We start from the raw sequence: 26,791 nt of genomic DNA on the forward strand, positions 1-26,791 counted from the left end.
AATTAGCTTCCTAATAAAGCTCTCCAAAAATAGAATATGCTTCTTCATTAGGTAGTGCATTCTCAATTACTGGAGATATTCAATTAGGCAAGATTATGATTTGATATGTTGTAAAAGTAATTATTAAATGAAGTAGGTTGGACTGTATCACTTCCAAGGTCCCTGCCAACTCCGGGATTCCCACAAAGTAACTTAGAGTAAGTAATTCTGCGTTTACTTTTATTTGGAAATAAACCTTGTAAAATTGATTACATAACGTCATTATTAGTAAAAACAGTTTGTCCTTGTTTTTTGCTTGGGGAGCTCTGGGTCTGTGGTTTGTGCTGGAAACCACCAGTCTGGACTTCTGAGACTGCAGCGATGTTTTAGCTGGACAGAGATGACATGTTAGGTTCTGTGTGATGGGTGGAGATAGAGGATCTTGGGAGGCCTGAGACGGCCTCAAGCATGATGGGGTCTGGAGGGGACTATGGGATATTTTGCCCACAGGGCTTGGCAACTACACTGAGATGGGAGCGTAGCGCTTCAGGTCTCGGGTGTTTCTTTGGACTCAGTTTCCTTATTGTATAATGGACTTAGACAAGATGGCTTCTTAGTCTCTCATTCTAGGTTGTGCCATGTGCTAATGAGTAGTTACTCCTGAATCAAAAAGTGAGCCGGCCATTATCTTATCTTTGTGCACACCCACATTGAAATCAGATGTATCAGGATCAGAATATGTTGTCAGTGCCTGCTACAGACCTGGCACTGGGTCCTGCCCCTATTTTAGCAAGTGTTGACAATTAAGGAAAGCAGCTTATCTCTCTCCTAGGGGGAATTTAAGTTGTGAAAGAGAAGCCAGACTGTGTCCCTCTAGAGCACTGTTGGAGGAGAGGGAGGGACACTTTTAGTTGGAAGGCTGAAGAAAGACTTTGTTGAACTCGGAGTTGCTGGAGCTTGGAGAAAGGATTTTATCAATGGAGAAAAAAGGCAGATGAGAGCATATGCAAATAATGTGGAAACTGCTGAGAGAGACTCAAAAGTGAGGAGTCATGAGCAGCCCAACTTGGTTAGAGGATGGAAAGACAGATGGAATTTTGCAGCAAGAATGGACCAAAGGAGCAACTTCTTCCTTTCTTCCTTCTTCCTAGCTGCTTAATGATTTTCCTGAGATTGAATGCACTGACTAGGTGCACTAGCTCCTAGGTGTTGTTCCATCAGAGGATTCCTGAAATAATACTTTGATTTAGATTTTATTTTATTTTCATGGCCTCATTATTTCAATCTCTAGTTTGCAACTAATAAAGCAATCAGAAAAGTTTAATTTAAAGAAAAAGGTATATGCTTTGTAACTGGAGTAGTTCATCACAGTTCCATTTTAAGACTATAAGGAAATAGCTTAGGATCAAGGTCCCCCATCTCAGAGAACTTCTGGGATCTGTAAAAAAGAAAGTCAAGTAGTCATGTCATTTCCTCTGAAGTCAGGATCAAATGTTCTTTCAGAGTCACTTCTGGAGAATCTTGGACCTACTGCTGCTACAGCCTCCAGCACTCCTTCATTGAGACTCCTTTCCCAGTTTGCCTTATTGCCAGGTCTCATAAAATGGTTTCCTTTGTTGATGAAAGGATTTATTTTGTGCACTACTCTAAGCTCCAGCTTCTTTTACTCAGTAGGCTTTGGAAAGACATGTTTTCCAATCCCAACTCAAAACCCTTAACAGAACTACTTGCAAGAAGCTAGCTGAATGATCTGTTGGTAGGGGAAGGGCCTAGTTAGTTGTCAGTGTACAGTTAATCATAGGGCAAGCTGGGTTTGGGGTAAGTCACTATTCTTAAAGGAAGAGATACAGGCATGTGTATGTGAGCCATTGAGAGGGAGAGATTGGAAATAAGGGTGAAAGTGGAGAGAACAGAAGGGGCAGTTTCTTGGAGGCACCAGGTTGGAATTGGATTAGAAAAGGGGAGGGGGAAGTTAACCTTAGTGAAGAGTCAGACTGCCTCATTGTGTGAGACAGGAATCATTGTGTAAAGAGAAGGCATCTGAGGGATAAGGAAGGAGTGTCAGAAGAGATCGGGGAAAGGGGAGCCATGGAAGGTTTGAGGAGAGGAGGAGAGTGAGCTGATGAAGGGAAGTATACTAAGATTGCCCAGCAGCAGGGGGCCCTGTTGGCACTGTGTGATTTTGTCCACCTTCTTTCAGGAACACATGTATTAACAGTGAAGACTGGGTGTGGGAGTGATGTAAGGCTGAGACTTAGTTGTGACATGAAGTAGATAGGATTTAAGAAAAGAGGACAGGATTGAGTTGAATTGGTTCACTAAGAAGTTAAGATGGAAAAAGAAGAGAGAGCATCTAGTGCAGGTAAATGGCCAAGGAGAGAATCAAGGGATAAAGTGTAGTGAACTTTAGGTTTTTGTACAGAAAGGCAAAAGGAGAGGTGAAAATTCTATAAATTTGGTTGGATAAGGGAGTTGGGGAATTTCCAGACATGCAGGGGTTACATTTATGGGTGTTGGCAAGATCAGGGCTATTAGCATATTTGTGTTGGAATCAGGAGGGATGGAGTAGTTCATGAGAAGTGAGTAGAGGAATTGAGTGGTTAGTGTTTAAAGGGGAGTCAGTATGTATACTGGAGACTCTTAGTGAAGGGCAGGAATTAGGTAGGAGGGAAAAATTGTGAACCCTGTACTCAGTTCATTGAGGGAGGAAAAAGAGTGACCTAGAGGTCTGAGGACAACAGCTACTAGAATTTTGATTGGATAGTAGAAAAGAGCAGTGTGAACCTAAATGGAAGAGAGATTACTGAGTGATAGATGCTCAGGGAGAAGCTGATAGTGGTAGTGTGATTATGGAGTATTCCGATTTCCCCCACCTGACAAATGAGCTAAAGAGAATGAGTGAAGGTTTAGCCTGGACTGGAATGGGTGGCCAGAGAAGCTGTGTCATTCAGTAAGAGCTAATAGATGTAAGAATTGGGAGAGGAAAAGATTAAGGATGAAGGGAAGTTTGTTTCCTAGGAAACAGACATACCAGAGAGCATGACAGAAGATCTGGGTGGTGTTTGATGGGGGAAGATGGGAATGAGGAATTGGATGTCGCAAATAGGGAATGGAGTTTGAAAAGTAATCTGTAGGGATTCTGAGAACTGGGATGTGAAGGATGCGATCAAGTGTGAGAATGTTCCTCGTTGAAGGGAGAGTGCCTCTGTTCTCAGTGAAGGTTGGAGATCAGATGGAGGGAAGTGCATCATGAGATGAGAGGCATCCTGTCGATGGAGGTCTTGCTCCATTATCCTTCTTTCCACTGAATGGTGGAGTTTAAGGCAGGAAAAGGATGCAGCAGATCAAAGGAGAAAGAAGTTCTGTTCTCCATCAACTTTCCTTTTCTCCCAATGCACAAGTGCAACAGGAGATAGAGGGCCTGAGGTCGACAATTAGCTTGCTGCTCTTTGCACTGGAGGCTCTATTTCAGACGGAGATTGATGTTTCTGACTCTATTCAACAATGAAATGATTCGAGCCAGTTCACATTGTTCAGTGATGAAGAGAGCCATCTACACCCAGAGAGAGAACCATGGGAACTGAGTGTGGACCACAACCTAGCATTTTCATTCTTTCTATTGATATTTGCTTGCATTTTGTTTTTTCTCAGGTTGTTTTTTCCTTCTAGATCCAATTTTGTGTGTGTATGTGTGTGTGTGCGTGTGTGTGTGTGCGTGCGCGTGCAGCAAGATAACTGAATAAATATGTATACATATATTGGATTTAACATATATTTTAACATATTTAACATGTATTGGACTACTTGCCATCTGGCCTGGGGAGAAGAAAGGAAAAATTTGGAACAGAAAATTTTGTAAGGGTCAGTGCTGAAAAATTATGCATATATTTTGTAAATAAAAAACTTTAATAAAATTTAAAAAGAGAGAGAGAGAGAGATTGATTATAATATCCGTGGGGCATCCTCTCTAAAATGTTCAATAGCCAATTTGGAGATGGGAGACTGAAGATCATCAGAGAGCTGAGGGGATCCCCAAGTGAAATCCTTTGGGAGGAGAAGGGAAGAGTGCCCGGCATCTTTCAGGTTAGTGAGGAAGATGTAGAAAAGGAGGCTGAGAAAGAATGGTTGGATGAGTGGGAGAGAACATCCAGTAATCAACAGCATCTGAGGCTGACAAGAGGGAAGAGGATTGAAGAGAAAGACCATTTGATTTGTCAGTGAAGAGACTGTGAGCAGTTCGTGTTGAATTAGAAAATCAAAAAACCATCCTGTAAAAAATTAAGAAAACGACTGTCCAAGAAACCCCATTGCAGAGAACTTTCTCAAGGAGTTTAGTCACTGACCACAGAAAAGGGGGTGATATAGTGACCCTGATGGATCAAGTGAGAGTTAAAGATGGGTTACGGAGCATGCTTGTGGGCAATAGGGAAGAGGCAAGATTGATGATAAATGAGAAAATTGGAAAACTTGAAGATGAGATGGACCAGGACCACTTTGTGCTTGGAGAGGAGTTTGCCTTCACAAAGAGCAGTTCTTCATGTGAGAAAGGGTCAAGATAGAATTGTGGCAGGAGGCGTGTGGCTGATGTGCATAAGAAAGGGAGAAAAGGAGTGAATGGCCCTCTCACTGAATGGTCTCAGATTTTTTCCTGTGAAAAAAAAGGCCAGACTCTCAGCTGAGAAAGAGGGGAGAGGAAGCTGTGAAAGATGGGTGGAGGAATGGAAAATTTTGATGGAGTTACTATCATGGTGAGTTGTGGGATGGGTGTTACTTAGTGAGCCAGGAAGGATTACCTGGCAGCAGCAAAGATACATTTGAGGTTATTCGAACAGTTTTGTGATGTGCAGTTCAGTTTTATGATTTTGGTAACATGGATGTTGAAGTGACGATGACAGATGATGGCAGTGAGTCAAGATTGGGGGGTTATCACATCACAATCAACAGTACCATAACGGGGTAAGGAAGTTAGGAGAAGACTGGGAATAATTAACTGGTGACCCACAGGTCAGGATGGGGAGGGGAGGATAACATAGTCAGTGTGTAGGGGTGATGGCCCGGAATCAGCTTTGGGGTGCAAATGAGGGAGGGAGTAAAGTGAGGTTACCATAGGCCAGGAGCAGAAAGCCATTCAGTGGGGGCCCTAGTCATGGTCTAAGTCCTAATAAGTATTTTTTAAAATGTTCCCTTTTTTTCTCTTCTATAGACCTAGATTTTAGCCTTCAAATAAAAGCCAGTTGTGCTTCTTAAACTAGCATGCTTTTGCCCATAAGGGAAATTAGAGAGATTTGGACACTTTGTCTCCTGCCACTTTTGGAAGAACTGGAAGAGAGTCCCACCAGGGAATTCTCTTCACTGAGAAGAATAGAACCTGTTAGGAGGGGCTGATGGGTAATAATAGCAAAGGTTCCATGGCTGTGGGTCCAAAATAGAAGACCCAGATGAAAACAGAGAAATCATTAGCCAGCTGAGCATACTTATGGAGTATCAGCTTTGGCTTTTTGGGGTACAAGTTTAGTTTTTAGAATTTTACAGGTCCACTTAAGAGTATACAATAATTTAGGATCAACAAGAGAGAAGGGCAGAAAAAAAGGAGTATTTTTAAAAAATATTTTATTTTATTTTATTTAATAATAGCTTTATATTGACAGAATCCATGCCAGGGTAATTTTTTTTTTTTTTACAACATTTTCCCTTGCACTCGTCTCTGTTCCGATTTTTCCCCTCCCTCTCTCCACCCCCTCCCCTAGATGGCAAGCAGTCCTATATATGTTAGATATGTTGCAGTATATCCTAGATACAATATATGTTTGCAGAACTGAACAGTTCTCTTGTTGCACAGGGAGAATTGGATTCAGAAGGTAAAAATAACCCGGGAAGAAAAACAAAAATACAGATAATTCACATTCATTTCCCAGTGTTCTTTCTTTGGGTGTAGCTGCTTCTGTCCATCATTTATCAATTGAAACTCAGGTCTTTTTGTCAAAGAAATCCACTTCCATCAGAATACATCCTCGTACAATATCATTGTTGAAGTGTATAATGATCTCCTGGTTCTGCTCATTTCACTTAGCATCAGTTCATGTAAATCTCGCCAGTCCTCTCTGTATTCATCCTGCTGGTCATTCCTTACAGAACAATAATATTCCATAACATTCATATACCACAATTTACCCAACCATTCTCCAATTGATGGGCATCCATTCAATTTCCAATTTCTAGTCACTACAAAGAGGGTTGCCACAAACATTTTGGCACATACAGGTCCAAAAGGAGTATTTTTCAAAGGAGAAACAGGAGACTTCTGGGGAAATAGTTGTCATAAGGATTTATCAGAATTGAGAAAAACAAGGCGAGGAGACAAATACTTATAGAGTTGGGGAAAAAAGTCCTTTTAGATAAAATCAGGTTGAAGTAGCCATTTCAATCAAACTGTAAATGCCTCTTTCCCAAGGACAATAAATATTTGTTAAAATAGCAGATGAGATCATTTGTGTTACTGCATCCTTCCATAATTTATTGTATTTTATTTCTGATTATTTTCTACTATTAGGCCATAAGATAGCTGAGGGGTTTCTGCTTCAAGGTGTTGCAAAATAATAGTGGTTCCCATTTTTCCTGTACAGTAGTTTTGTACTCAAGGGTAATAGGTGATTTATAATTTCTAATAAATTATATTCCATTTGGGTGGAATGTCCCACCCAAATCTCAGATTCATCATTGTCCCAGAAGACTTAAATTTATTTAAATGCACTTCTTCTTCTGTTGATGATGCCAATTCTTCCAGTCTTTTTTAAATTGGACTAATTTATTTTTAATTTTTTAGTTTTTAAAAATTTTTAATAATAGCTTTTTATTTTCAAAATACATACAAAGATAATTTTCAACATTCATCCTTGCAAAGCCTTGTGTTCCAAATTTTTCTCCTTCCCTTCCCCTTACCTCCCTTCCCTAGACAGCATGTAATTCAATATAGGTTAAAAGTTTAGTTCTTCTGTATATATTTCCACAAGTATCATGCTATACAAAAAAAAAAAAAATCAGATCAAAAAGAAAAAAATGAGAGAGAAAACAAAAAGCAAGCAAACAACAAAAAAGGTGAAAATACTATGTTGTGATCCACATTCAGTTCCCACAGGTCTCTTTCTGAATGCAATTGGCTCTTTCCATCACATGTCTGTTGGAATTGGCCTGGTTCACCTCATTATTGAAAAGGATCTTCCAATTTTTATAAATTAGACAAATTCTTGACTTTCCCTTTTCCTTATTTCCTCACTTGCAGTCATTAGCCAAGTTCTGTTTTTCTTTCCTCTGAGGTCCCTTCCATCTGCTTCTTCCTTTCTACTGCCATCCATCACTAATACAGGGCCTGTTGCTCTTGCTGGATTATTCTACCAGCCTCAGAATTGATCTCCTTATCTCTGTTCTCTCCCCAGTTCATCCTTCTACACAAATCTCTGCCTTCTTATTGGAATGGACTTTGAGCATCATCTTATTTTACCTGTAGAAGGAAGGAATCTCCATTGTCATATACTCAACCAGTTGCTGTCATCCAGTTTACATTTCAGGATCTCCAAGCAGGAGAGTGTTCCCTCCTTCCCCCCACCTCCCGGGTAGTCCATTTTTTTCTGCACAGTCCTCCCGAGAGAATACTTTGGGTGACATCCCACCCAAACTGGCCTCTTTGACACTTGCATTTATTGTTCCTGCTTTTGCCCTGTGGAGCCAAAGAAAACTAGCCCTCTGATTGGTGATGGCCATTTGAGCCATCCTGTGCTCCTTTCTTATTCAAGCTAAATATGCTCAATTCCTTCAGCCAATCTTCCTCTCACTGCCTTGGTTCCATCCTCTCTGTCCAACTCTTCTTTTTGGGCTTCTTCGCTGGTCATTATTCTTTTCCAGATTTCCGGTGGTTCTTTCTCCTCTCTATACACTGTCTTGGTGACTTCTGATTCTTGTACTTTTGCCCGGTTTTCCTTGCACCTGGCGTGTCCCTCCTCGGAGCCACCTTCGGTCATGGCAGTGTCCTCATCGCAGTACCCCAAAGGCTAGTGCCCTTCTTTCCTGACTTGCCTTGTGTTTGTTTTGTATTTGGTCTATTTATATCATTCGTTGTCTCCCTGTTACCCCTGACAGAAAGTGAACCCCTGGGGAGCAGGGCCTTTTTTTGTTTCTTTTTGTCTGTTTATCTCCAGTATCAGACATGGTGCCTGGCACAGAATAACTGCTTCATAGATGTGAGTTGTTTATTATTGCCAGGAAGTGGATGCAGTTTAAGTTTTAGCAAATTATTTTTTAAAATAGCTTATCCAATAGTTATGGAGAAAAGGGAGAGATTTGGACTCATTGGTAACTGTTCATGTGAATCTTTTCATTCTCTAAGAGATGTGTGCACTGATGGACTTAGGGGATAATACTCAGTGTCCAGGATCTGTCTGGGCCTGGAATGGCTTTGAGAAGTGGGCCTCGGGCTGACTTTGGAAGGAAGCTTTGGGTTCTGAGAGCCCATTTCCTTTTTCTTTGATTCCTCTTGTCTTCCTTTTCCGATTCCTTTAAGATTCAGTCCTTTTATGCACCTTATGCTGACTGCTTCTCAAACCTTAGCGGGAGTGATCCATTCTTCCTCTCATTTCGTTTCTTAAGTGTGGCGTTAGAGTTGCTCCCATTGGAGGGGAGGCTTGGGAGAGCGATGTACCATGATGAGATGAGCCCTGAAGGGGACAGGTTCACGGCAGATGGAGTCAGATTCCATCTTTGATTCTTAGCCCTTGCTTGACCCTTGGTCATTGATCCATAGATGGTTACCTTAAATGAACGGGATATGACACGCCTTCCTGAAATTCATCTCTTCATAACCAGTGAAACATTTGCATTGTGAAAGGGCTCCAGTCCTTAATGGATGTGGGATGGCATCAATGTGTTTGTTCCTTTCAGTGATGCTGTCTGTTGCTGTGGCATACCAGCTGGGTGGCTGATATCATAGCGCAGAGACCCTGAGCTGGGCTGGTGACTCTAGGTGGGAGAGAGATGTGGAGGTAGAACCGACCAGACCTGGCAGCGGCAGGAATGAGGGGTGTATGGTGTTCTGCCACTCTCCTTCCTGGCTGCTCTCGGATGACTCAATTGGCAATTTATATTCTGCTGAGAAGAAAGGCACAGAGCCATCTTATTTTAGAGAAATCGCTAGATGGCCAGCAGATACAAATATTAATCTGGAAAGCCTTCCCTCTATTCAGAGAATCTTTTTCATTCTTGAAAGTGAGAGCAGGAGCAAAATCTACTGATAACCCCAACTTTTATTTACTTATGAAGGTCAATTGTATCAATTTCTTTTCCTTCAGCTAGAGTTTCCTGGGGACTAATATTCTTCAGTAAAGAACAAAGGAGCTGTCTTCCAGCACCCCCTCTCTGCCCACTTCATGTCAAGGCTCTCGTTGAGTTCTGGCTTTGGAGATGGTCAGGTCAGCCCTCTCACCCATATCCCCTCATGTCCCAGGACTCGGCCTCTGCTTGACTGTGGTCAGGGAGGAGGCGCTCATCGTTTGTGTGGCCCTTCTCCATTTGGAGCTGTCTGGTGGTAGGAAGATCCTGAATGGGTCTCCTCCTTACTTCTACAGGTTGGTCCTCAGTCTCACACTGTGGAAAATAAACTGTTTCCTGAAGCACATAACCTGCCACAGGGTGCCCTCCGGAAGCAGTATTAGATTATTGTGAGGGCTCTGGCTCCATGTGCCATCGTGAGGCCAGTTCTGTCCACAGCTGTGCTGGGTGGGGAGAGTTGGGAGTAAATTGGGGATGGCCAGGCAGCCCAGGTCATCTGGATCACAGATCCTTCTGCTTCTTCCTCAGTCTCTGCTGTGTATGAGACAGGGTGACCCCATAGGAGGGAGGGCAGCCCTTCCTCCTGGAGAGGACTCCAGGCATCCACATTGCTCCTTCCCATGGCGACTCCTTTTTCACCACATGGTTAAAGACCAGTTAAATCCTAGAGAAACCTCCCCTTTCTCAGTGTCTGGCTTCCTCAAATATATTGGCAGGATTTATAGTGCAGACAGACTGAATTCCTCATGCAGGGAAACTTCTCAGCGGGAATGTCCCACCCGTGCCCTTGTCCGCTTAAAGGATTTGGAATTTGTGAGCTCACCCCCTCCCCTCCCCCAGTCCCTTTCCACCCCTTGCCATTTTAGAGACACACAGAGGGATGGACATGATGGGTGAGGGGCTGGCCCCAGGTCAGGGTTTGAGATTATTATAATTAGCATTATTAAGTACCTGCTAAGTAACCTCACCAAAACCCTGCTGGGCTGGTTGAGGCTAAGCGACTTCCCCAGGTTCACACTGCTGGCCAGTGTCTGAAGCTGCATTTGAACTCGGATCTTTCTAACTCCAGACCCAGCGCCCTGTCACAGTGGTGCATCTGACTGCAAGAGCAGTGGTGTCAGACCTGGCTAGAGGAGCCATTAATACAGAAGGATCCTTGTGAGAAAACCACAAATTCACACTTTCCAGGTTCTGTTGTATGTTTACAATACACATTGTACAATTATAGATTGTTTTTGGTTAAATACTTGCCAGTTACATTTTTTATTCTGATTGGAGAGTGTTGCAGCTGTGTTTGGTCTCCTCCCGCAGAGGATCCACTCTTCCTTTCCTTTCTTAGCTACTGGGGAGGGCTAAGGCATCATTTATACCATCCACTTAGGGGGCCTCTTGCCCTTCATGGGGGACTTGTTTGCCTCCTAAGTAGCACAGTCTCCGTTATGCCATCCTACAGTGACATGTCCTAAACCCGTGGCTTCGGTATTTAAGGTGTTATCCTGTCAGTTCACACTAATTGGAGACTAGGGCATAGAAAATGACAATGAAGAGCAGTGAATGGAAAGGACCAGGCATGTTAATGCTGTTGTGCTTGGGCCCAGCCTCCACCTTAGTTCAGGCTGTCCTTGCCTCTTGCTTGAATTATTGGCGTGGCCTAATCATCTGTTTTGGTGTCTGTCTCCCTATTAAAATATAAATTCCTTGTGAAAAGGGATTATTTATGTTCCCTGGATCTAGCATGGTGCTTGGTGTATAGTAGTAAATAGTAGGTGCTTAATAAATGTGTGTTATTTAATTGTCTGAAGTTTGTTGACTTTAGCACTTTAAAGGTGCTAAAAGTTTTTGCAAAGCACAGGTGGAACAGGACTACCCTCCCCATTCAGACAATTATCTCTAGGGTCAAATACTTATTCTTCAGCACTTATCACTCCTCACACCTTGATCTTGCTTTCGGAGTCTCCTTATTCCCTTCCATTTGGTTTATAGGCAGCCTCTAGCTGGTCTACCTGCTTTTTTTGCACATGACAGTTCAGCTCTATTTTTGCCAGGTTTTCCATCTTTGACATTTGGTAATAAGCATAGGGAATTCCCAAGAATTCTTGGTGTTTCCTAAAATCAACTTATTTTGTATTTTCCATAACTTTTTATTTGTGTTTCCAGATAATAATGAGTAAACACAATAATAAACAATGAATCATTCTTCTGTGATAGTTATACTAAAAGTTCCATAAGTTTTCTATTTTTAAAAAAGATAAGAATAATAAATGCACAGTATATTATCACAAATGGATGTATTGTTATGATGTTTTAAAATTTATCTGGCAACAAGTTGATTTCTTTTGCTTTCTTAAAATTCTTCTGACAGTATTCATATTCTTCACTTGTTACAGATAGCTAACATACTTGTCTAGTCGGTAAGTAATAGTAAGTTTAGTAGCATATACCAAAAAACTCTGTGGCCAATAATGAATAATCAAACACTGGAAAATATCAGCAGACTTTATTGGGTAGCATTTGCATAAAATAATTCAGATTTCCCAATAAGGTTAACAACATTATACCTGTCAAAATTGCCAACATAAAGACTTTAATTTGTTTCTAAAGCTTATTTCTTGCTCATAGAATTTTTGTAAAGCATTCTCTGTTTATTAACATTGATATTTATTTGCAAGAATGACTCATTGTTAGCAGCAAACAAGTCTTTGAACACACACTTAAAGCATGGTGGCAGTCATAAGCAATACCACTTCTTTCCACCATGTGTCTGTTCCAGTTTTGGTAAATGTTGACCTTAATCTTCAATTCAGCATTCCATGCTTTTGCTTTTGATTTAACAGTGGTGGATTCATTTGAACTAGTAACATCTCTATGTTGATCATTTTTAATTCTCATGGGAAATTATAATCCTTTTCCCTAATTTTTCAGATGATTTTTCTCAGGATTTAGGAGAACATGCCCAAGAAATGCTGGGAGATTACACATAGAAACACTGTCCAGGACAGAATAGATACAAAATGGTAGAATAGCAGGAAGAAGTTTACTGAGTTTCTCCCCCTCCCAACCTCTTTTAGACAAGTCTAGAAAATGCACCAGACCCTGATGGAGAAATCCAAGAAAACATCACAGTGAGTCATTTTTCTAGCCTAAATTGGCATAGGCAGATACAGATGTATAGGCATTAGGGTCTGGCCAGGAGCACACCGAATAGGGAACACACAGTGTGCTGAGAGCACCCATATGGAGCACAATGACAGGTGCCAAAGGGCAGATTTGTTACCTCCTGCCTAGTTCTAAATCAGAGATCCATGGTGAACTAAGAAAGGGGACTACACCCAGGCAGGTGAATTCTAGGTTAGGGATCCCACAGGAGAAGTTGCTCATTCAGAAGGGAGTGGCAGCCATGTGTCCTCAGACACTAAGAGCAGGGGTGGGTCTGATGTTCTCCTTCTGTAGCAGTCTGAAGTCTGCAGAGGAATAGTTAGGACAGAAATTCTATACCAAAAGGAGGACCTACAGCCTGTCACTCTGAGCTAGCAGAGTTCCCCAGCTGACTGATAAGAGCCGAATCCACAGTCAGTCTGTTGTTGCTCAGACCCAGATTCAGATTAGGAATTTGTACAAGAGGGTAGTACTGAAAGCTTGCCAGATTCCCCAACCCAAGCTACCTGTACCTGAGACTCTGAAATAATGTAACATCCAATGTCCCAAAAAAGCAGCATAAGGACCAACCCAGAATTTCCCCTCAGAAGCATGCAGTGCCCAGAATCCAAAGTCAGGATAGAGGAGTCAGCAAACAAAAAAAGAATTTCCATCATAAAAAGCTCCTATGGCAGAAGGGATGTTCAAGACAAATCCAGAAGAGAAGCATACCAAAACATCTATTATTTTTTTTTTTTTAAGGCATGTTTATTGATGACTTAAAACACAAAAGTCTTGTGCTGCATTTGAATAGCTCCTTAAGGTTTGGGATTGCTATTTGCATATATCTTTTCACTTTAATATTATCCCCATTTTTTATAGAGAGAAAGTGTGGTGTTTTCTTCTTTTGTATAATAAATGATGGTTCTCTGTGGGAGCAGGTTTCTTGGGGAAGTTTTCTGGAGGCAGCCTTAGTTTCAGTTCAGAGTAATAATCCAAATACAGCCAGCTGATAAAATACAAACGTTTATTTCTTATTTCTTTTCTTGATTCCAAGAGCTCTTGCAGCTTGTCCTTTGCCTCTGCTTTCTTCAGCCTCCAGCCAGCACAAAGGTGAAAGACGGAATGAATCTGACTTCGCCTCCGAGAGTGGGCTTGTGGGCTTCTGTATCTCCCAGAGTGCTCTTTGGCCCTGAGAGCTTCTTGCTTATATGCTGTACACTGAGTACACACCAATCATTATATCACTGGGAAACCATTATTTGTTGTAGGATTAAATCAAAACTAAACTAGATTTAACCATTGTCTCCTCAATTCTACTGATTTAGCACCTTGTTTCAAGTTCTGGCCCATAATACCTTGTAAGGATTCTAACAAGAAAGGTCTACAGATCTCACAGATTGTTGTTATTAAAATTGGAACCCAAATCCAGATCTGATTTATCTCTAATGTCAGCAGTTAAAAAAAACAAAAACAAACTACTCATCTTAATTAAATGTACTTTAAAAAAATATTCAACCATTTGTTTACATCTTAGACTCTCACTCAAAGCTCATCTAAATCTTGATGTTGTTGTTCAGTCTTTTTAATTGTGTCTGATTTTTCCTGGCCCTACTTGGAGTTTTTCTGACAACAATGCTGGAGTAGTTTGTCATTGCCTTCTACTAGATAGTTTTGTTGTGGGTTTTTTTTTTTTTTTTTTGCTTAAAGCTTTTTTATTTTCAAAACATATGCATAGATAATTTTCAACATTTAGCCTTGCAAAACTTTGTATTCCAAATTTTTTCCCTCTCTTCCTCCCACCCTCTCCTCTAGACAGCAAGTAATCCAATATATGTTTGTAATGCCGGAGAAACTGAGGCAGGAGAGAGATTAGAGAGTTTTTAATATTTTATTAATGGGAGAGTAAGATTGACTGGATAGGACTCTCGTCTCAGATTATCCAGTCAGACAGAGATAAGTATACTGGGACCAAGGAATCCATATTGGTCCCAGGGCTGGAGGACCCAAAGAATCCAGCGTCCAGCATACAGCTGCCAGATGCCATTCTCCAGCCATGAATGGAAGAACAACAACTTCTTAAATACATTTTTGGAGACAAAGAAGAGAAAGGGAGGGAAAGTTTTTTTTATCAGGGAGGGGAAGCCATAAAACCTAAAAATTCCAGAGACAAAGTAAAGATATCATGGGTTGGTCTTGGAATATTCTAAAGGAATATTGTAAATCCATAAAAGAGTCAGGAGAGCTACTCTTTTATCTTGCTAATTTACAACCCGAGAGCGAATAATCCTTAGTTTTACTGGGTCAGAGACAGAACAGTTAAGGTAACTGAGACAGGGAAACTGAGTCAGGACAGTTAAAGAAAACTGTGGCATAACATGTTAAATGTGCAATTCTTCTATACATATTTACATAGTTATCCTGCTGCATAAGAAAACTCAGATCACAAAGGAAAAAAAAATGAGGAAACAAAATGCAAGCAAACAACAGCAAAAAGGGTGAAAATACTATGTTGTGATTCACACTCAGTTCCCAGTTCTCTCTGTAAACAGACCATTAGACCATTGGACCTGGCCTGAATCATCTAATTGTTGAAAAGAACCACATTCATCAGAATTGATCATCATATAATCTTGCTGTTGCTGTGTACAATGTTCTCTTGGTTTTACTTACTTCACTTTGCATCAATTCATGTCTCTCCGGGTCTCTCTGAAATCATCCTGCTGATCATTTCTTATAGAACAATAATATTCCATAACATTCATATACCACAATTTATTTAGCCATTCTCCAACTGATGGGCATCCACTCAGTTTCCAGTTTCTTGCCACTACAAAAAAGATTGCTACAAATTTTTTTGCACATATGGGTTTCTTTCCCTCTTTTATCGTCTCTTTGGGATTCAAGCTTAGTAAGAGACACTGCTGGATCAAAGGGTATACACAGCAAAACATTTATTTTAAAGGAAAACACAGTATAATCACAAATTCAGCTCTCATTTCTGGAGGAGATGGATTAAGCATGAATTAATGTATTTTTATAAATGGAATGAAGAGGAATGAATTGAAAATGAAATGAGAATTACTGAAGAATAACTTTAAAAGCAAATTAATGGCATGGTTCAGGAGGCACAAAACTTTACTCAAGAAAATAGTTCTCTGAAAATTAAAATGGACCAAAAAGAATCTGATGACTCCATGATACAAGAAGAAATATAAAAACAAGAGCAAAAGACTGAAAAAAAAAAAAGAAGATAATGTGAAATATATCATAGCAAAAACAATTGAATGGGGTGGGGGGGGGGGGAAGGAGAATGAAGAATTAGTGGATTAACTTAATGCCATGACCTAGAAAAATGCCTACACATTGTGTTTCAAGAAATCTTAAAAGAAAAATACCTAGCTCTGTTAGAACTAGAGGACAAAGTGAAAATAGAAAGAATCTGCTTTCTGAATGAAACTCCCAAATGGAAACTCTCAAGAATATAAGTGAAATCTAGAGCTTCTAAGTCAAAGAAAGAACACTGCATGCAGCCAGAAAGAAAGAATTCAAGTATGAGTGAGCTATAGTCACAATCACACATAATTTAGCAACCACCAGTAGGGAGGAGTGGAAACTTGGATTATTACATTCCACAAGGCAAAGAATTTTACTGTCAAGAATAGCTTACCCAGCAAAATTGAGTGCAATAATGTAAGAAGGAGGCCTGAGGGAATGAACCTTTACTGGGATGAGAGAATGAGAGAAAGTCCAAATATTGTGACCAAAGACCAGAACTGAGGAGAAGCTTTGAAGGTTAAGTACAGGAGTGAAGAGTCACACATAATTTCAACTGAATGGTCACAGAGAACTAACCATGGTAACATTTCAATCTGTGCAGATATCCAGTATGGCTTCTCTAAATCCTATCATCATCAGAGAGGGTCTAAGTAGACAGAACCTAGCAGTGTTCTGGGTGATCATAAATAAAGAATGGAAAGAGAGGGTAAGGCAGGTTAGGGAAAATTATTTCATGATCAAGGTGCTCTAGTAGAAAGCTAGACAAATGAGGACGAAGTGGAGCAGTTGATAATTGAACCTTAATTTATATGAACTGGTCCAAGGAGGGAAGAATACACATACATAAACTTGCATACAAAAATGCAAAATACATTTTATTCCAACTGGGAAGTGAAACAGAAAGAAGAGAAATGGGGATGAGAGAGAGGAAAAATTAAGGGAGAATTGAATTTTAAACAAAACAAAAACTAATAGAGGATGTTCCAAAAATATAGCTCTTTTTCAGGTGATAAGTAATGGGAATCTGAGAGGTGTGTCCATGAATTAGTGACTAAACAAGTTTTGGTGTATAAATATGATGGGATATTTTTGTGCAGTAAGAAATGATGAAGGGTATGGTTTTAGAGAAAGCTGGGAAGACTTGTTTATACAGTTGCAGAGTGAAGTGAGTAGAACCAGGAGAATTATATAGTGATAATATAGTAAAATCAAACAACATTGAAAGAAATAGAAACTCTGACCAGTGCAATGACCAATCATAGTCCCAGAGAACTACTGAGAGAGCTAACTGTTGTTCTGATTGACAAATGGAGGACTTGGAGTATAGAATGAGAGCTGAGGTTTACTTTGCTTAGGTTCCTGGTGAAATTTATTTTGACTAACTCAAGGAATGCAAATTGTCCTGAGTTTATTTAAGGATGAAATTGAATGGACTACAGACCTACTAAAAAACGAGGGAGATCTGCAAAGATTTTGTATCAGATTCTTCTTATCAAAAAAAAATGGAAACGCCACATTTGAATTCTTCACATTAATCTGAGTGTGTGCTGTATGAGGAAATGGAATTAAAAACAAACAAACAGATGGGAAGAGCAGCTGGATTTAGTGCTAGGATATCTAAAGGAGGCTTGGGGGCAGCCTTTCCTTCCACTTCCACCTACTGCTGAGCAAAAAATTAAAGTCATATTATAGTTTGTTTTTAAGATGTCTGAAAGAAGGGAAAATACCAGTGCCTTGGAAAAATCTTAGACCTAGTTAATATCATAGGCTAACTAGAGAATTTAAATAACTTCTGATGTGTATACCTGTTCTGATTGCCCAACATTCTCTAGGCACTGAAGCTAATTTTAAGAATATCATCTTTCTTTGAAATTAATGGAGAAGATTTTTATGAGCAGAGTCTATACATGCATTATTGTTGAAGTTATGAGAAGGGAGTAGGCACACTTATGCAATTGACATTCTACATCATGGTGTGGCTTTATATTCACACAATCGACTGAAAAATATAAAGAAAACAGTACATGTTTTTAACTTGATTTTAACTTTAAACTAGTTTTGATTTGATAGAACAATCTGATATTGACTTAAAGATTCCTCCAGTGAGGTGTCTCTCAGGGATATTTTAAATACTATAGGATTTCTTTATAAATTAACCTTTTTCATTTTGATAAGTGAATAATAAAATGTAGGTTTTAGTCAAGGCAGTTTTGGAAGATGTCTGGTATAGAATCAATCAGACAGTCAACATTCATTAACTGTCTACTATGTGTCAGATACTGTGCTAAATGACAAGAGATTAGTTATAGATGGTGACCTTTCCCCTCACCACCACTCCCAATTTCTGTTAGAAGATAGCATTGTGCTGATAACATCAAGCCTTGGAATATTTCAGAACCTCCTAAGGTCCATAATCATCTAAGAATTGTTCTTAGCCAAATGTGATCAAATGATAGAACATATTCAGTGCTTTGCAAGTCTTAAAGCGCTATTATTAATATTATTACTCACACAGGAAAATCTAAGTATATGAGAAATGCTTTTTGCCAAGAATGATGTGTAATTTGTGAACAAGTCATAGATCCAGTTCATCAAATATACATATCATGATCCAATACTGAGTATGGATAATAAACTTGGTTCAGAATTAAAGAGAGGAGTAAGAAAGTAGGCTGAATTGTTTTTGGGAAATTGTTCCCATCTTCTTTTCCCCGTTCTTCCAGTGATGACAATATGGCTTACAAGATCTGAAATAGTGTCTCTAAAGACACACCCATATACACACACAATTCTTTGCTATCATAAAAAGTGCTATTATAAATATTTTAGGAATATGAGGACTTTGCTCTTATCTGTGACCTCCTTGGGATATAAAGCTAGTATTAGAACCTCTGGGTTAAAGGATGTGGACATTTTGTCATTTTATTAACCTAGTTCCAAATTGCTTTGTATTTGTATACATGATTATTTTTACTAAACTAGATTTAACAGATTTTTAGTAGCATATATATAGATACATAGCTATAGTCACTTTCTATTGATTGGAGCCCTATAAGAAAAGATTATATGGGCAGCTAGATGATGTAGCGAATAGAGCACCAGCCCAAGTCAGGAAGACCTGAGGTCAAATATAACCTTAGACACTTAACACTTCCTAGCTGTGTGACTTGGGGTAAGTCACTTAACCCCAATTGCCTCAGCAAAAAAAAATTAACAAATAAATAAATTATAGATTACTGAAATCCTCAATTCTGAGACTCTTGGAACCCTGACTTTGCTTCCCCTTAGTCCTCGCCAATGATTTTTGATATCCTTAGAACTTGAGTTCTATCCTCTTTGGAATAGGAGACACTATTGGAGAGCAAACACTATCTTTTGGTTAACAGATTATACAAAGAATTATGTTTGCACCATAATTTTAGGAAAGCCAATTCATTGGGTAACTTTACAATTTTCCTTTCTCATTTTTAGAATTCAGATAGAAATGAAGGTTTGCTACATACGACACAACACACTCCCATTCTGTTTTATAGCAAGAGAATTTATATTCTATTTGGAATAGAAGTGGTGGTACTCAGTGGTAAGGAGTTCCTAAGTGCTTGTACCTGAGCAGTTAAGGCTCAAGATTTGGGTTCTTTTTTTCTTATAAGTAAAGTAGGACATTAAGAACTTTTGAAATACAGTTCTCAGTTTAGAAAGACTAGCAAATCCATCTTGTTTAGAGGCAAAATTTTGATTTTTTTGCTTTTAAAACATTGTTTCTAGTGTCTGGTTTCTTGGACAAATTTCTGGAAATTTTTCTTGAATCTTGACTTTTTTCTACCACTATTTGGATTCCTGATAGTTGGACTTAGTGAATGGACGTCTGTCATCATAGCTCTTCCCTTAATATTAGGATCTTCTTTTTCAGTTGTTTTTTTTTTTCCCATCTTTTGCTTCCTTATACGCACTTACTTTGAGAGAATCTTCTGCAAAAATTACCAAGTCTTGATGTATTAGTTTTCTATTTGGTTGTCTAGATTTCATTGCGCCAAATAGTAGAATATCAGCAATTTGTCATTCTTCAGGATGTTTGTCTTCAGGAAATTTGTCATTTTGTAGCTGATTTATTTCCCTGGGCTAAATTGTATCACACAGATGAAAAGCAGACAGTTTTTATTCAGGCAACTTAGCTTCTCTGTAGAGTGAGGGAAGTATGCCAATCAGAAAAAATGACTGATATAAAACAGAATCATGGAGCCGTCTCCTGGCTTTCTCTGGCTGGGAATTTCTCTTCTGACTCCAGCCATGGAATCCATCTTCTCTGCTTCTTGTTCAGGCTCCCCACAGTGTTATGGTGCATTCCAGCTTGAGTAGTAGTGAACATCATAGGAATGTTTATCACTTGGCCGTATTATCCATGAAATAATATAATATCTCTGCTTCATTCAGATAAACCTTAGAGGTTACCTTTCCTTGTGGATAGCACAATTTTTGATTTCCTTTTTAAATAAGTTTTTCTGAGAATCTGGTTTTGTTAGATTCATTTGTGAATACTTTATTATTATTTTTTTATTTTATAAACTGAATATGTAGGAGAATTTTAGACTTTATAATAAGGAGTATTAGAAGACCACCATGATGCATTTCTTTGGATGCAGATAATAAAGTATAAAAGATAGCTTTATTAAAAAAAAATGCTGAAGTAAATTTACCAAAAGCCATTTTCTTTTGTACAAAGGACCTTTCTTTTTTTTATGTTGAATGCCAAGGATTGGGAGTTGGGAGAACAAATAGTGGAGGAAAGCTAGATATGCTTCAAGCTAATTGAGTATTTACATTAAAAACCAATTGCGTTTAATGATTTGCCAATAAAGTGAAAACAGTTTTCTCTCAGATAGTTACAAAGGGATTTTCTTTTATTGAAATTAACATATATAGAGTTTATATAATTTCATTATATAAAAAATTGTATATGTTATGTGAATACTGTTATCTACATAGGTGGATACTTAGGTATATTTTTGTGTCTATGTGTTATCATATTTATATGTACATAGTAAGTATATTTCAAGTCAACTACCTGTTAGAAGTGGTAAAAGTACCAAGACTTTAGTATGTTTGCATATTAATAATTATTTTAGCTCAGTTATGTGATGCTTTGACTTATAAAATACTTAAAACAGCTCTAAGATAAGTACTATATTTGGTAGCTACATTTTTTTGGTCAAATTTTTGTTTATACCCAGACCAGAAAAAGTGTGCATATTATTTTCTTTTACATAGAAATGGTATTGTTTCACATATATTAGTTTTGTTGTTGTTTTTTAAACCAGTAGAATTAATTCTAGCTCAGGTGAGCAATTTAACTGGTGTTCTAGTTAGAATCGCAACCTACTTAGCCTAATTCATTCATTCATTCTTTTTTTTTTTTTTTTTTTTTTTTTTAAATACTATCCTGAAAAGTTGAATAGTGATAGGAGACTAGCTATCCACAGATTTGGGAGAGCACTCTTTCCTCCAAAAGCCAAGCATCTAATTACTTCTTGGTTTCTTTTTTTTTTTTTTTTTTTTCTTCTTCTTAAAAATAATTCCTGCTTCAAAATGCAGAGAAATCAAGAGAAAGAAAAATCTGGACCAAAAGTAATTCCTAGTTAAAGGGAGGGACTAGTTTCTGGTTTGGAAATAATGGGTCCCTTGAAGGCAAATAGAATTTTTCACTTCCTTCTCAGTTTTGATTCAGAGAAAAGGAGAGGCAACCTGGCCATAAGCTGATATGAATTTTAGATTTGGGAGATAGCTAAAGTAAAGGTGTTTAGAGAAAAGGTAGTAAGGATCCTATGAAGCACAGCTCCAAAAAAGGAAGTCATTCTAGGATTGAAAAGCTTTGAAAGACACAAAGGGAACTGTTCTAAAGGGGAAGGAATTCACTTCCCTACTTAATCTTTGAAATGCTCTGCATAGGAGATAAAGAAGCAAAAGGAAGCTAGATTCCTACTGGGGCTCAATAGGGCAGTGTCAGTTTGGCAGATGATAGCAATAAACCAGTCCGAAGTTTGGCAAATAATAACCTGAGACTGGACAAGGATACTGGGGGGTTGGAGGGAAGAGGAGAACTCTGGAATTGAGCTCTTTACTCAAGGTTAAGGAGGGAGGAGAGGGGAATTAGAGTGTGAAAAAGTATTGGGGGTAGTGGGAGTGGAGATTGGAAGTTTTAAGGAGCACAGAACAATTTTAGGAGGGGTAAGGCCTAGGGAAGTTCAAATGATGGGAGGTTTTGGCCAAATGGAAGCATATCAGAAGTTTTGATCTTGAAAATTGAAACAGGAAGAACTGGTAATGGTGAGATTCAGGGTGTAACCTTGTCTGTGACTGATGTTAAGTGGAGACTGAGTTGAATTGAGGAACTGGGAGGTTAGAAGGGGACATAAGTGGTAGAAGCCACACATAGTCCAATTGGTGCCAGAGCAGCTCTTGCCTCAGCCCAGGTTCCTTATGCCCTGCTTAACCTTCTGGGGGGCCTCTGCAGGGCAGCCAGTCAGTGAGGGGCCCCGGCAGTGAAGTGACTAATATAGGAAGTTGTTCCTGTGAGAAACCACCTCCATTCAGTTTGCCTGTGCGCTCTTATCCATGCATTAGAGATAATGAGCTAGAGGATTATGAACAATCCTCAGGACTGGATAGGTAAGACATCTGTTGTGGTATTTTTTAGTGCTTTATGAAAAGGGAATTTTTTTTTTAAACTTGTGAAATGTATTATTTTGTGGATCATAGTGTGCTTTGAGTTTTGAAAATTAGTTCAATGATTCCAGGAAGAATTATTAGGATAATGAGACTACTTCTGGTGTCAAGTCTGAGCATATAAATCTTTCTTTATTAAAACCTTAAAATAAGTGGTAGGAATTTAATTTGCAGAAATTCTAGACACCACCTGTTAATGGTTATGAAATACATGTTCTTCTTGCATGTCTAGACTTTTCTTTTTATTTCTCAGGTTGCACGTTTTAAAAAGTTACCAAATGGTGAAAATGAGACAATGATTCCTGTATTGACATCAAAAAAAGCAAGTGAATTACCAGTCAATGAAGTTGTAAGCATTCTTCAAGTAAGTGATGCAGTGGGATTCTGGTTATTAAAAAATAAATGAGTTAGACTGTGATATATTCAATCCAGATTATGGAAACTAATCTACTAAAAATAATTTTGATAAGGTCAGTTTATATTATTTGACATCAGTCTGCTTTTTAAAAATTCTGGTTTAACTTAGGATGACAGGGTAAAAATTGTTTGGATGTAATCTTAAAATTTAATTTTCCCCCCAAATAATAAAATACATTTTATTTTATTTATTCTTACTAAGATAACCTGTTTAATATAATTCTCTTCACTAGCTCTTAAGTAGAAAATGTTTTTCCTTTGATATCAGAGGACTTTAATGTATCCTGAAAATGATGATAGAAGATAGTTTTAAAAATGGAATTTGTTTTTCATATATTTATTGATTGATATTGATACACCAAATTTTAAAGTCACTTAAATTGGCAAAGTAATAATTTAGTTTAGGATTTGTGAAGCTTTTAACCAGGGAAAACTACTGACTCTTGACTTGCAGCTCCTTCTTTAGTTTTGTTGTTGTTGTTGACAGTGATAATGTCATAAGAATTGATGTCAACATGTGAGGAATATGATTAAGTCTCTTCAAGTTCCAAGACTTATTTTATATTTTCTATTAATTAAGTTGGGAAACATGGACTATTTGCTGGTGCTGATGGCTTTCTTCTCTCTAGAAGTGGAGAATCTCTGTTCACTTTAGTATTTTTCATTGGTTCTACTAAAAGAAAAGTCTGTAAACTGGGTCTTGGTGACTTATTGAATAGTCAGTTTTTCATGTCGGTTTTAGAGAAAAGATATTTGAATTTACAAGCTAGTAACTTCATTTTTACAGAGCTTGTAATCAACTTCTACCATTTCTGTTCCTTCATTGAGAAATAAAAGAGCTTAAATAGCATACATTTGGCTTTATAAATAATAACAGTTTATTCTACACAATCTGATAGGCTGATCTTCAGAATGGTCTGAACAAATGTGAAGTGTGCCACAGGCGAGCATTCCATGGATGGAATGAGTTTGACATCAGTGAAGATGAGCCCCTGTGGAAAAAGTACATATCTCAGGTAAAATTCTTCTGCCTTTGCTTTAAAACACATCTTTCCAGTATGTTTGGAGGAGTTGCACATGTGTAAATTATAGTGAATTACTTACTGTCTAGGGGAAGGGGAAGAGGGAGGGAGGGAGAAGAATATGGGGTTTTGCAAAAGTGGATGTTGAGGATTATCTTTGTATGTATTTTGAGAGGCAAAGAACTATTATTTAAAAAAAAAAACTAAACTAAACATCCCCCATCAATTAAACAAAACAAATTTCCCTCCTTCTAGCCCCCCAGGCATTGTCAGAAGCACTCAATACATTTTAATTTAGAAATTTTTTTCTTCATGGTACAAAATACTAATGTTGTTGATTTTTATATTTCAAGAGGATTGTTAAGTTGAATCTTAATTCTTATACCACTTGTAGACATTTCCATTGGGCATCTTCAAATAGAGACAATAATAGTAGTTGGGGAGTATAAATGAAGATGAGTTGGAATGGTGTATGTGATTGATGATTCCTTGTCAGATCATTCTAGCCATTATACAAGGAGGAAGGAACAGTCTTAAAATCATTTGGGTCCAAATAACCTTTCTTTTAAATTTGTCTGTCTGATAATGAGTTAGAGGGGGTCAGTAATATGATTCTGAATCAGAACTTGATTAGTTAGTTTTGAAGGAAACACTAAAATTTTTAAAAACATTAATAAAAATGAGATTTTTTTTCATAACAAGCATTTCATCATCAAATAATTTGATAATGCATTTCTCTGCCTCTCCTCTAGTAGTTAAAAAAAAAGGTTTGCTGAATGGGAAAACAGAACGTGGCCTCCTCACTGCTCCTGGTCTCTCAGGTGGCAGGTGGGAGGTGACTCGGCAGCAGGGTTCTGACACTCTGCTTTTGTATCTTACTGGATCAAAGTCAGCCCCTCTCTCTGATGTGCCTTTCGCTAGACCCTGGGAGAAGGTAGAAAGTTTGGCAAAGAAACGGGTCCATTGTTTCCCAGATGTCTTTTGACAGTACAATTGCTTGGCCAGTGGGCCCTCTGCTTCTGGTCTGCTGGGTCAGGCAGGCAAGGCCTGAGGTGACTTTATAGGATCATTAGAAATTCAGCAGAAAGGAGGTGTGTTCCAGGAAACAGTGGTACAATTTGGCTGGAAGAGAGAGAGAGTCCCCAAAGGGGAACAATGAAATCCTTGGAAGGCAGTGCTAGACAGCCATGTGCCTCGAATGCCAGGCAAAGGACTGTGACCTTAAAAAATCCTCGTCATAAAATTCTCCAGTGGGAGCAGAGAATGTGTCGTGGCTGTAGGGTTGCCAAGGCTTTGCTCTCCAGAAGCCCCAGCAATATCCGCATTCCTTCCTATGAAGCAGCACTCCGTTGTCCTCTCCCTCCCTCTGCCTAATGTGGACAATGCCCAGAGATGCCAAGGAAAACTGTGAATGTGGGTGGGTGTGGAGGAGATCGGCCTCTCCAAGATCACTGGGAAAGTTCTTCTGGTGTGAACCTTTCCATTGTAACATTTCATAATTTCCATTGTTAAAAAAAAAAAAAAAATTTCAGCCTCATCCTCGGGAAATTCACATCTCTAGCATCATTCTTGTCATTTCAGAATTTTTAAAGTTCATTTTCAGTCCTTTTTACATAGCTAGGCTCCCTAGACTGTTGTTTCCTGAGGGAGGATCAACAAACTCGTGATTGAATGCCAGCTTGGATATTTCCCTGGTAGAGACGTTTTTGTTTATTTGGAGTAGCCGGTATAGGACTTCTGCTCCTTTATGGAAAAGGTGGTGGATCTGGCTCAGTTTGCTAGTTCTGCTGCCCCTTAGTATGTTTTCTGAAGTGGGAAACTATCATTCTGGAAGACCTTTGTTCTTGCTAAATGTAGCTCAGGTGTTAATTGTTTTACTTTTAATTTCAGTTTAAAAACCCCCTTATAATGCTGCTCCTGGCATCTGCAGTCATCAGCGTGTTAATGCACCAGTTTGATGATGCCGTCAGTATCACTGTGGTAAGAATGAGAAGGGTTTTTAGAATGGGAACCTGTGCTTAAGCAGATTTTTAGCTCTTAATTTTGATTATGCTTGAATTCTTTAAAAAATGACACTTTTCTTGCTTGACTTTGTTCCATAGTTTAAGAAAATTAGTGTACAAATTCTCTTATTCATCATAGCAACAGCCTATTTAAGAGTTCAGGATATTTTTTAGTGTAAAATCTCTAGTTTTCTCTATGCCAAATTTTTAGTATCATGAGTCACAGATTTAAAGGTATATCTTTTAAACCAGATTATTGTTCCACTTTAAAAATGAACCAATTTTAATCCTTCACCTCCATTGTAGACTTCATTTTGTGTGACTGAGATAAAGGCTTGATTAGTGCTGAGTTACAAATACAATTTTTCAAAGCAATAGCATGTCAAATGGTCAAGTTATTTTATTTCTACCCAACTTGTTTGCTCTAGTGGATTTTCTAATAGACACTAGTCATTGACTTTTAAGTGATTAGTGACTTTTTAGTTGTTCTTTTGTCCTTCCCCCTTAAATTAGATGCAAAGTTTTAGCTAGTAATAAGACCAAAGTATCAAAGTATTCCTATGATACCGAGGATGCAAAAGGAATGGATATATCTCACATGAAAAATATGGTTAGATAAAGTGTTGACTTAAGAAAACTAATTACAAATTATTTGAAAGTTATTTTGCCTTACTTAATTTGTTTTGTCAAATGTGCATATTGGGTCCAATTGACTACATATAAGTAGCACTGGTCTGAATGACTTCCCTGTTAGAGTTGCACTTGCTGCCCAGCTCCGGAGACAGCCAGACTTTGCCAAGCAGATGAGGCACATATGCTACTCCCTCGCCAACAAATATAATGTATCTGTTCTGCTCCCTAGTCACAGAGAGCACGCCTCATTTTCCATAGGGCCAGAAGTACCTCATCCCATAGAGT

The 26,791-nt window shown here is 38.6% G+C and overlaps 1 protein-coding gene across 2 annotated transcripts in view; it reads left to right on the forward strand.

Moving 5' to 3' along the window:
• ATP2C1 (ATPase secretory pathway Ca2+ transporting 1) overlaps nucleotides 1-26,791 on the forward strand; it is a 145,572-nt gene that overhangs the window by 43,934 nt on the left and 74,847 nt on the right. For both annotated transcript variants that reach the window (XM_051962717.1, XM_051962718.1), the window contains 3 exons: nucleotides 22,685-22,795; nucleotides 23,748-23,864; nucleotides 25,761-25,850. In XM_051962717.1, coding sequence (XP_051818677.1) covers nucleotides 22,685-22,795; nucleotides 23,748-23,864; nucleotides 25,761-25,850 — 318 coding nt within the window. The remainder of the gene's footprint in view (nucleotides 1-22,684; nucleotides 22,796-23,747; nucleotides 23,865-25,760; nucleotides 25,851-26,791) is intronic.

This window comes from Antechinus flavipes, chromosome 5 (assembly GCF_016432865.1).
Source record: "Antechinus flavipes isolate AdamAnt ecotype Samford, QLD, Australia chromosome 5, AdamAnt_v2, whole genome shotgun sequence".
Classification (NCBI taxonomy): Eukaryota; Metazoa; Chordata; class Mammalia; order Dasyuromorphia; family Dasyuridae; genus Antechinus; species Antechinus flavipes.